The sequence below is a fragment of the Empidonax traillii genome, unplaced genomic scaffold (assembly GCF_003031625.1).
Source record: "Empidonax traillii isolate 1590-97213 ecotype Southwest subspecies unplaced genomic scaffold, ASM303162v1 scaffold415:size763157, whole genome shotgun sequence".
Lineage (NCBI taxonomy): Eukaryota > Metazoa > Chordata > Aves > Passeriformes > Tyrannidae > Empidonax > Empidonax traillii.
Genome location: NW_020955608.1, coordinates 138,665 through 150,992, shown reverse-complemented (window position 1 = coordinate 150,992; position 12,328 = coordinate 138,665). Strand labels below are relative to the sequence as shown.

The following is a 12,328-nucleotide window of genomic DNA, read 5'->3' as shown; positions in this document are numbered from 1 at the left end:
TGGAGCAGCAGGTCCTGCACAGTTTCAGGTTTGACTGGGAGTTGATCATTCTCACAGTCATGGTCATCCAGCTCAGGGCACTGAGACCCCCTTGGTCTGTCATCCATGTTGAACACAGAGGCAAAGAAAGTGTCAAACACCTCTGCCTTGTCTCTGTCCCTCTTTGTGAGGTGACCATCCTCATCCTGTAACAGGTTGATGATATTTCTATACTGCCTATTGCCATTAATATATTTGAAAAAACTCTTTTTGTTGTCCCTCACATTTCTGGCAGCTTCAACTCCAGCTGAGCTTTGGCCTACACACAAATTTTCTCCCTACAGCAGCAAGCAGAATCTCTGCATTTCCATGTCAAGAAATACTCTTGAGATTTTAATTAACCTTTGTTCTTATTTCAAAAAAAAGGTTAAAACATCTGGCATTCTCATGCTTCATCTCCATGCTGTCCTTTGTAAAACAAAGAATTCAGATCTCGTGGGACCTCAAGAGTCACCTACAAAAGGCAGGATTGTTTTTCTCCATTTTGGAGACTCACACTATTACACATTTTTCAAGAACTCTTAAGAGGCACTCAGTCATAAACCTGTAAGAATATCAATTTGGAAAGACAAACTCAAGACTATACATTCCTATCATTAGGCAGAAAGGACACTTCTTGCACTAAAATCTGTCATACAACAAAGTATCATAAGCAGTCCTTGAAACCCAAGAGATGTATTGAGACTTACTCCATCTTTCAAAGTGACAAAAATGGCTACATTGCAGTCACTTATGCTTGTTATGCTATAAGCAATAGAAATTATATTAATCTCTTTTGAATGTTACAACAATGTGTTACATTATTCAGCATGTAAATTACAGTCAAGAAAGAAAATGAGATTTCATCACTTTTGGTAGACAGTAAGGAAAATGATCATTTTACAACAAAGTCAATTCAACTTTTCTGAAAATAAACTCTAGAGGTGCAAACCCAAAACCATAAGCATACCTGCAGCTTCAAAAAACATGCAATCCTAAAAAAAAAAAAAAAAAAAAGAAAAACCAACAAGAAAACCAACCAATAAACAACAGAAATCTCACACTGTCAACAAATTTTGCTTGACAATTAAGACCCTTGCACAATACTTAGTTATTGTTAAAAATTTACCTATTGCATTCATTCTGTGCATCTCAAGCAACAATTATACCTGCCCCCTGTACCTCTATAATTTCAGATGTACAAATCATCAAATACATATATTATGTCAAAACCAACCAACTAACAAAAAAAAACCAAGCAAAAAACCAAACCACAAAGAAAGTCTGATACAATTTCAAGTATGGCTCAGAGTTCATGAGATTGAATTTTATTTTAAAGAAAGAGACAACACTGATAAAGACCAATAATCTTTCCATGAAGCAAAATTTAGATCATCTGTTCATATACTTGAATTAAAACAGGTAGTAGAGGAAGAAATAAATATCAGCTTTATGAAATCAGATAAAAAGAAAACAGATTCTACATGTTAAGATAACTGACAATAACACAATTACCCAATAATCTCCTAATTTATATGAAGTTCCTCCTTAGAAAAAGGGGGGCAACAATATGCATACAAATCCTCCATAGAAATACCAGCATGCACCATCTGCTATCTCTGATGACTTTTTCACCCTTTACCATATGTGGTATCTGGATGTTAGTTCATAAACAGAATTACATTAAAAACAAGATGGTATTAATAATATTTGCCTGTATTAAAGACTAACAACTTGGCAAGCATATAACCACTAAAGCACTATGTGTACTTCATCATACTACTTCTTCATATAATTACAAAACTACTCACGAGGATATCAGGAAGAAGCTTTTCTTTGCTTAGCAATAAGAGCCAGATACTCACAAAGAAGGGTCTTGGACCAGATCTTTAAGGTTTATTCCACTACGATCCTCGGCAAGGTTCCTGAAGCAACTGTCACTCACTAAAAAAAATAGAAATAAAATTAAAACAAAAAAACCCTAAAAAAAACAAGGAAAAAAAAAAAGAGGTGGAAATTTAAGAACAGAACACAGTTCTTTCGATTAACTAAAAATGTTTTTTGGTGTTGAGTGGAATTTGAACATTCATATATAAAATCTGATTTTCACTGAGGTCTCACCTAATTCAAAGATAAATCAAATCAATGGAAAATGATAAATACAGTATCACAGCTTAAGCAGAAACAGTTTCAGCTGGTGTCCCTACTACTTGTCCACCTGAGACTACAGGAAGTCTCAAATGCAAACGGTGGATGTGCTGGTATACACAGATATCCATACACTTAACAGTAGAGTCTTTAATCATGCACTGGTCACTGTACCCAATCAGAAACAATGAGAGCTGCAGTGTATTCAAGTTCATAGTTGTTCATGGGTTAGCAAAAATGTTTAATATGAGCAATAACCAAAACAATTAATTAAGAGTAAAAATTTTTTTCCAACAACTTAATAATTAACTTATGAAGTGCTTGTAATGCAGCTAGTTACTGTAATAACTGAAATTACAGTAAATTTCACAGAAGTTTACAAGAGTACTAGTGTGCTTTCATTTTCTTCACTACTTAAAAAAGAATAAGAAAAAAAGAGATATATTTAAATCTGAAACGTCAAATTTGTTCTCGTCTCTCAGTACATGTAACCCAATCCTACAAACCATCTCATTCATCATTAATAACACCACAGTCAATTTGAGAGGTGGAAAAAAAGTAGTGGCACAAACACTTCTTAAAAAAACCAGCATCACTTCAGAGGAATTACAGTTATATCTGACTACAGCAAACTTTCTGAAGGAACAGGGGTTATGATATGGAAAAATCAGTGTAAGGATCAATTTGCCAAAACTAGCAAGGTAATCTGTCAGATAAAACAGAAGAGAGTTTACAAAGAAAGGCATTATTGCTCATCTTGCATCACAGAACACAGCCTCACATTTAGTGAAAGGGGAGGTGTTTAAAATCATCTGCAAAAGCAAGTGTTCCTACTTCTTTCTCTCTAAATGCAAAATACTCTCTTTAATTTACATCTTTAAGTATTCATATGCATCACTAGCGTCAAGAAAATGCAAATCATTCCCAAAATATATTCTTTTCACAGATTACAACACATACAGTGACAGACCTATCTAACACACTACGAAACTGCAAAATGTTTCTACTAGTACCCCTTATTGACAATGCATCTCACAAGCTTGATGCCTGTTAAGTCTGCTGGGAAAGACAAGTATTGGAAGAAAGCATCCCCAGAAGAGGAGGCTGCGGTAGCTGAGGGAACAGGTACTGGCCCCAGCTCACAGACAAAGCCCGACAGCCTATGACAGTAAAGGAAGTATTTGTCAAGTGCTGAAAACATTAAGAGGTTTACCTGCTTTGCACCTCAACATTGTAATAACACTAACCCTAGGCCTCTCTTATCCACTGTCTCTGAAAACAGTACCTAACAGTTGCTGGTCCCTGAAAGCCAGTCAGTATACCCTTAGGATGCTCTTGTCTTTGAGGTACTTGACACGGATCTTTAGTTTAAACAGCAGTTACCTGTGCTAAGCCCAGAACTCTTGGCTTGTTCCTCACATGACAATTCAATCACTGTTTGTATAAATCTGTTAACTGAAAGTTACCTGCACTGAGTTCACAAGCCCTGCCCACACTACTGCCAGAGAAGCTCTCCCTGAGCACCTTGACCCTTCAGAAATTTTTCATTTCCATGCCCATCTACTGCATTGAACCCAAGACCCTTGAGGGGATCTCTTTACTCTTGAGTTAAAGGAGTAATTCAAGATCAGCAGACTCACAAACAACCTACACTCTAGATTTCATGGGAGAAAAAAATCACCACCTAGAGTTGATATTTGATAGTTTTATTTGCCTCTTGTCAAGTTTGGCAACGAAATAGCAAACAGAACATTTTACCTACTGTCTTGTCAGAAATCCTACACTACTGATATATCAACATATCTCCTACATTAACACAATACATCATGAATAAAAATTATGATCAGTACTGTTTTTTCACTACTAACAGACCAAACATTTCTTAAGCATTAAATATTTAATCTAAACATGCTGCTTTTCCTTTACTGTCTTCTCCAATCTCCTCATTGAAAGTAAACACAATGATGTATCAAGGAAACTATCAGGACTGTCTTAAAACTTTTTTAAAGGGAAAATGAAAAATGACAACATAAAATCATCTTATCAGTAAAAGTGGTCACTATTTGTCTGTATGTACCTCAGGTTGTTTAAAAAACAAAATGTGTTTCAAATAAGTGTTTAAAATGAATGCCTAGATTTGTCAGACAGCCTTTGTCTTATTTGTCTCAACATAACTCTAATATTATAACACTCATGAATTTTAATAGTTAGCAGAGCTCGGCAATAAAAGCTTTAGCTAAAAAACCTAACTCTACATGAAATATCTAGAAACTTTGAAAAAGGTATCAACCTTGTCTCCCTGGTTTTCTTCTTTTGTTGTAGGAGAGTTAGAACACTAGAAAGCTGCAAATTTGTAAGCAAGCCTCTTTACTCTTCTAGCCAGATGCAGAGAACACAGAGAATTCAAATAAGTGTGAAAAATTTCAAACTCAGTTTTAACAACCAAGATATCCAATAGTTTAGTTAATACTAACGTTTGGCTGTAACTGTCAATTAAATGACTAGCATTCATAGCAATAGGAGCTTCTAGTGAGAGGAAATCGTTCAGTTGAATAGGGTGGAATAAGACCTCGACCTGCATCCAAGCACAGCCACACTCCTTCACATCCTTGCCAACTCTCACCATAAACAAATAAAAGAAATGTTCAACAATAAATACAGGGTGGAAGCAATCAAGTAGAGCAGGTATTATATTTCTCTCAGCTTAGAAAACCCTAAATCAACACTGTACATATTTTAAAAAAAATCTATACTTTGACTGAAATGCAATCTATTTATTTTAAACAGGAGATAGGAGTATGAAACTCTGTTTGATGGCATGACAGAAATATCAGGGTGATCAACGGTGCTTTAAGGTTGAGGGAAGAAAAGACAGAAGAAAACTTTGCATCACAGCCTCAAACCGTGCTACATACAAATGGTCAAGCCTAATTTCTCTTTAAAGCACAACCAAGGGATACTTTTTCATTGGACATCTATATGAACACAATCCCCATACAGGATTTTATTGTCTCTCTTCAAAAAAAAATTTTTTTTTAACCCTCCAAAAGCTTATAAAAGCTAGTATTGTAAGCATTGTTGAATGCACAGAATTGTTAGCTGCTCCCTTCTACATAAACACCAAGTGGTTGGGCCTCTGATCTGCATTATACCCCCCAAATGTACTTCCTTGAAGACAAGACAAAAGACAAGAAAAAATAGCTCCCTAAAGCACATTTGCTTCATGGAGTATTGTAACATTCAATGACAGTCTGTAAGGTACTAGGAATGTTTTTAAGAAACCAAATATTGGCAAAAACATCACAGGCATTGACTAAACAAAATACATAGTCTGAAAAACATCACACTAAGAAGGCATCCTTAAACATCCATAAAACAGTTTGACTTCCAAGTGAGCTGTTACACGTATCAAAAGCAAACAGGATTTAGCAATAGCTCCAGTTTTCCCAACATTCGTCCTACTTTCAGCTTCTGGTTTCTATTACTGATGTTCTGTTTCTGACTCCTGTCTAGCCTTGTGCCTAGGAAGCACCAGAGGTGGGAAGCTAATAGGGGAATATAGTTCTCACCTGTCAATTACCCAGCATACAAAATTCCCCACAGAAAGGTTAAAATCAGTATTCACACTCTAATGTGCAAACATCCAATTTACAACAGTTGTGAAGCCTTCCCACTTGGCATTTGTGAACTTCTAAATTTGCCCATATGATTTTTTTCCTTTGCTTTCTTTAGCAGAGTTTTAAATGAGATCATACTGAAGAAAAATGGATTATTAGCCTGTTGATTTCCAAAGAAGTTCTTTAATTCTAAAAGTAAACTAATATTTTCTTCAAGTACAGGCAGGACATAATCTGTTGTGAAATTTATCTTTTTTTCTCTTCTTTTTTTTTTTTCCTTTTTTTTTTTAATGTCCTAGAATTTGAAAACCATGTAGTTCTTTAAACATGTCACATAATCTCTTACCCCACACAGTATTCCCAGTAAAAAAACCCACACCTCTCTTTAGATCAAAGCACTTCCAAATCCATAGCTGTTAACTGTTTTTTTAATGTCATATGCTTTAGACAAAATGCAATACCTGCCCTCAAAAAAATTAAGGAATATCTGCAGTTCGGTAGAGCAAACTAATAATAAAGTTTATATCCCCCATACGTAAATATGCAATTCCAGAAAATTACTGTTATCTGCCAGATTTTCCTCTTGGTTCCCAGAATTCAGAGCTGCTTTTAGATTAGCTGTGACTACCTGTTTATAAAAATCATCTTGACAACAAAGATGAAGGTAGCCACTAACAGTGATACAGTATTAGTTTGAAAACACACATACTACAATATTGAACAGTACACACTGAAGAAAAAGATATCAATGTCTTCTCTTTTTGTCTTTTAGTGGTAACACCTCCTAAGTTCAGTTCTTTTTCTTAGGACCTCTTTACCTGCCTGTAGTATTTTTGCAGATCTCTCTTCCTTATCCCCCCTTTTATAGGATCGTTTATATATTTAGAGTTTATAACAGATTCATTCAGCAGATAATAAATATAAAACATATTTAGTACACTTGAGATGTTCTGGAAAGTGCTGAACTGACACAGCATTGCATTCTAGCCTGGCTCTGCTTGCAATAAAACATTATTCAGAAGTCTTATTTCAGATTCAAGTATTTCTGTTCCACATGATGCCTGCAAACATAGCAGGATTCAAGTATTTTGCTTTTACAGGCCCAACCTTATACCCACAATAGCAAGCACGTTCTTTTACCTATTGTTGACTTCACAACATAAACTCTGCAAAGGAAGCTTAGGGTTTAGGACATAAGAAGGTAACAATTTTGTCTCAGATCTCAAAACATCTCTCTTTAAAAGCCTATTCTCCTGCAAACACAGAATTCCTGTCCTATAGGCATACTTTACAGAAGGCAAAGCAATGAGATAGCACCAGAAGATTGATTATCTTAATATTAAAATGATTTTAAGATATTTTATAGGTTCCACGAACAGTAAGATCAGAGATAAATATCCTGCCTTTTTTCCCTGCTGTCATATTTTTCAAGTGAGTGCATGTCAACCAGAAAACACACATAAAACAGATGGCACATTACAGAAATTTTGTAGCACCTTCTCCAGATCTATCAAAAAAGACAGCAAATAATTTTAAGAGCAGCACTTATAGTATTTGCATATCTGCACACAAATCTCTGACGTATTTGCAGATTAAAAGGAACTACAAGTCTGCACGCGAACTGCAAATACTTATAACTGCTAAGGAAATACATTGTCTCTGAGCAGCAGAAATAAGGTAGGCTGGTTTCCTAAGAACTTGTGATCTGAACACCATTCACTATCACCATGAAAAATCTAGATTACCTTTGATACCCACATAAGGAAGAGAACTAAAGCTAATACAAAGCTATGCATGTGAAAACACCAGTCAACACCAATCTGCCTTCTCAGTGGGACTAATAATTTGAGTTTCCCCTTTGCCTGGCTGCTAATGTTCACTTAATTTATAGATAACTTTAAAATTTTCTTTTTGTTGCATGGTGTTTACTTTCCTATTACACTGTTGTCACATTTTTCATATGTGGGTTAAACCGCTTCACCAGGGGGAACCCAAGAGACCAATGAAAAGACTGAAGGATGACACTGTCTTTTGATTATACAATCCTTGTTCTCCTATGGCAGATAATCTAAAAACCATTTTCAGAACTGCAAGACATTATTGTACATCAACTTCAGAAAACGAAATTATTAAGTGGTAACACTTAGCTTTAACCCACAATTATTTAACAACAAAAATAGCTGCAACACCTTAACATAGTTATTAACAGGTTGTGCATTATCTGCACTGTGACAACATGTCACAGTGGAAACAATTTTAAAAATTGGGTTAAAGCATGATGGCATTTGCAACACATAAATAAAGAGCACTCAAACACTTGCTTGGGTATGAGCAGAGTCAGGTGACAGAAAACATGCCATCCCCTCCACAGGTTCATATATTCTGACCTGAGAGACGTGCAAAAAATGATAAAACATTTTATTTAAATGGAGCACTAAAAGAGCTAAAATGAAGCTACATGACGAAATATGTGTCCAGGACAAACAGTATAAGAGACAGCTAATGCTCTTCACATAAGTCCAGATTCAAATGTATTTATTTTTAAAGCCATGAGAAAAACAAATTACACTCCAGAAATAAGCATGACATTTCTAAGTCAGTGTTGTATCCTTTTAATTTACATAACCTCTTATTTTCTACTGCCAAAGAGGGTGTAATGAACAGTAACAGTTCCAGAAAAGTGAAAGTAGCTGAGAAGGTCCTGATCACATCCCTGTTTGAGATATTTTTCCTTTTATCTTTGAAAAGTTTGTCATCAGATATACAAAGGCTTAGCTATGACAGTTCAGAACAAGTTATGGAATGTATCCACCAGCGGGAACTTTTATTGTAAGAAGCAATGTGAGAATCTCACATGAAACCAAAGGCTGCTTCTGCAAGCTATCAGATGAAATCTCCAGATCAAAGAAAGCTCACTGTTGAGATTAACCCATCTGAAATAAAAGAACAAACCAATAACTTCAACTTACTCAATAAAATTTATTTTCACTGGGCATTCAGAGCTAGTCATAGTATCAAGATTAACTGTAGTTTAAATTCATATATAATAATTCACTCCCATATATATATCATTCACCATATATAATTCACTCAGTAGACAAGAACAAGAATACATTTATTTTATTCCAGCTATTTCGATTTACCAAGATCCCATAAGTAGTCACTTTCTTATCCACCCAGTGAGAACCTTGTGTTTCCCTATCACATCAGCAAACACCAATGCAATGTATTTGTCCCTATTTTCTCTGACAAGGTAAAGGCTGACAAAGTAGACAAGCTATCAACTTCACAGATTTTGAAGACAAGACTGCAGTGATTAGTTTGACCCCCTGCATATATCTGCCCTTCACACCTGATTAATGTTTCTGACATTTGCTTTGGTTTTGTTATTACACTAAAGCATACAGAAATTCTAAGTTTTTTTATTCAAGACAGTAAAATTTAACATCCACCTTTATGAAGGTCCCATAGCAAGCTTTTCAATATGTTTTCCTGGGTTCCAGACCAGAGCAAATCTTCTCTCTCTTTCTCTTCAGACAAAGTGTTACGAAGTGCCAGAATGGTATCCTCAAAGAATGACAAAGAGGTACTACCATAAAAAAAGAAGATAATCCACTGGAATGACAGAAGGGAAAGTTTCAGCTGACCTACTGAAAATCAGGGTGATCATCAACAAGAAATACAAGTTAGACATGTGAATCTATGATTTTTACTAGGCATTAGATGGTTTCTGCTGGTGTGTTTATATAAATACACCAGCAAAACAAACATCACAGGGAGAGAAGATAAAAAATAGCATAGCACAAGAAAAAAAACTGTGAGGAAATCATAAGAAACAGAGCACAAATTTCCCAAGACTTAGAGAGGTGAACCCTCACAAATAATCCTTCTGTAAGAACAGTGAGGGCAAGGAAAGTTCAGAGTGGTTCTAAGGAGATTTAAGAATAGATTAATTGACACAGAAATAGTTCTTGAAGACCTGAAGCATTCTGTACCACAGTTGCTAATGTTGTAAAACTTATGTTAAAGCTTCTCTGAAGGCCATGAACTTCTAAACCACCCCCCAGCACTCTCACATTTTCTAACAGCAATTAAATGAGCCTTTTTTTCTGTGTATCCATTAGTCTAGTGGGTTATGCCTCTCTCAAATGATTTATCATTTAAATTTTACAATATTTGTGTGGCCTAAGGCTACAAATTCTGTACTGGGTTTTAATCTAATATTCTAACAAGCCACACTCTCAGTGTGATCACTGCAGTGATCAGGTGAACTTCAAAACAAAAAAAAAAAACAAAAAAAACAAAAAAAAAAAACCAACCACCAAAAAACATCAACAAGCCATTAAAGACATTCGAATCTTTGGAGATGTAACATTAGCAATACTCCTAATTGTTTGTACCCAATAAAAATATTAAGTTCCTTGAAGTTATGAATACTAAACACTTGATGGAATTTTTCTTTGGGCTCTTGTTATTACAGATAATAACTTTGTGTTTTGTGTGAGTTTTTTAACTATCAAGTATTTCCTCTAAGAAATTTTAATTTTATCTTCTTTCACTATAAAACCATTAAAAAATCCAGGATGGGAAGGAAAAGGATAGAAAGTAAGCATATCCAAGGGAGGGGAAGAGTTAAAACAACAACAACAAAAAGCTAAGTACCTTTGAAAATTATTACCTCATTTTAGAGTTCTCTGAAATTATTAGTTCTATCACAGGTTACAACATCTATCCTTAGAGCAGATACCAAGCACAATTCCTTTAAAGGAAAGTCTTTACAAGGAGGTCTTGATTTACAGCAGGCCCAGTTGGACAGATTACACAGATCCTGAGCTGCAGTGTACACTAAGCAAATCTACAATCCATTTCAGCGAGATGCACTTTTATATATGACAAAACATGCCTGTGCAAGATGCTAACATATTTCACATCTTATCTGCCAGCTTGATTAAAACCAACAAGAATCACCTGAAAATCAATACTCCGTTTTCCTAATGATGTATTCTATCCATAAACACTGCATTTCTTATGTAAACCACTGCAGTGACCTCTCCATAACCTGTGACCCCACGTTTGCATCATCAAATAATGAACAACATCCCTCTTTACATTGCTGCGCTGCTGCACAGCCAAATGCATACAGACCTGCTAATACAGAGATAATCCTTCAGGACCAACCCACAGACCCCAGGGCTTCTATGTCCTGTCTTCCCTCTGCTTATACAGCCCCAGACACCAGAAATCAGGTAACTTGTCATCCTTAAGGAAACGGGTATTTTCTGCACTGTTCAACACAGCCTGCCAAACACTGTTAAAAGAAGCCACCTCAAAAACACATAGTAAAGAAGGGAAAGAGAAAGAAAAGAAGGTACTTTGTTCTGTGTTATCCAGGTCATTATCCAGTACCTGAAGTGCTTAAAACGTCATAGCTAAAAGCAACAACTCCAAACTTGAGGATTCAAGGTCAGAGGAGATGTATCCCCCTATATACAATGCTGGAAAACTGGTAACAACAGATGAGGAGAAGGTTGAGGCACTCAACAACTTTTTTGCCTCAGTCTTCAATGACAAACTCTCTTCCCACACCTCTCAGTGGATGGACAGCAGGATGGGGACTGGGGCAGCATCCTACTTTAAGTAAAGATCTGGTTCATGGCCACCTGAAGAACCTGAACATATATAAGTCTATGGGACCTGATGAGGTATATCCCAGAGTCCCACAGGAATTGGTTGATGTAGTTGCTAAGCCACTCTCCATGGCATTCGAAACAGTCATGGCAGTCAGGGGAAGTCCCAGGTGACTAGAAAAAAGGAAACATTGCACCCACCTCTAAAGGGAGTAGAAAAGGGGATCCCAGAACTACTAACCTGTCAGCCTCACCGTTGTGCCTGGGAAGGCCATGGAACAGATCCTCCTAGAAGCTAGAGTAAGGCACATGGAGGACAGGGAGGTGATTTGAAACAGCCATTATGGCTTGACCAACCCACTGGCCTTCTACAATGGAAGTGTACAAGGGAAGGGCTACAGATGTCATTTACCTGGACTTCTGTAAAGCCTTTGACACAGTCCCTCACATCCTTCTCTCTAAATTAGAGAAAGATGGATTTGATGGGTGGACTTCAGTGGACAAGAAAGTGGGTGGATGGTCACATCTAAAGGGTAGTGGTCAACGGCTCAGAATCCCAATGGTCATCAGTGACCAATGGTTTCCCTTAGAGTCCTATTTAAGATCTTCATTAAAGACATAGACAAAGGGATCAAGAGCACCCTCAGCAACTTTGCTGATGACACCAAGCTGAGTGGTCTGGTTGCCACACCTGAAAGATGAGATGCCATCCAGATAGACCTGGACAAGCTTGACAAGTGGGCCTGGAGGAATCTCTTGAGGTTTAATAAGACCAAGCGCAAGGTGCTGCACCTGGGTCTGGACAATCCCCCATAATCAATACAGGCTGAGGGATGAAGGCACTGAGAGCAGCCCTGCCAAGAAGGACTTGGGGGTGCTGGTGGATGAGAGGCTGGACATGAGCTGACAATGTGCACT

The 12,328-nt window shown here is 36.6% G+C and overlaps 1 protein-coding gene across 26 annotated transcripts in view; it reads right to left on the bottom strand.

The window, feature by feature from the left end:
* The window catches only part of GPHN (gephyrin), a 280,408-nt gene that overhangs the window by 192,268 nt on the left and 75,812 nt on the right, over nt 1–12,328 (bottom strand). For all 26 annotated transcript variants that reach the window (XM_027894065.1, XM_027894070.1, XM_027894069.1 and 23 more), the window contains one exon: nt 1,884–1,962. In XM_027894065.1, the coding sequence (XP_027749866.1) occupies nt 1,884–1,962 (79 nt within the window). The remainder of the gene's footprint in view (nt 1–1,883; nt 1,963–12,328) is intronic.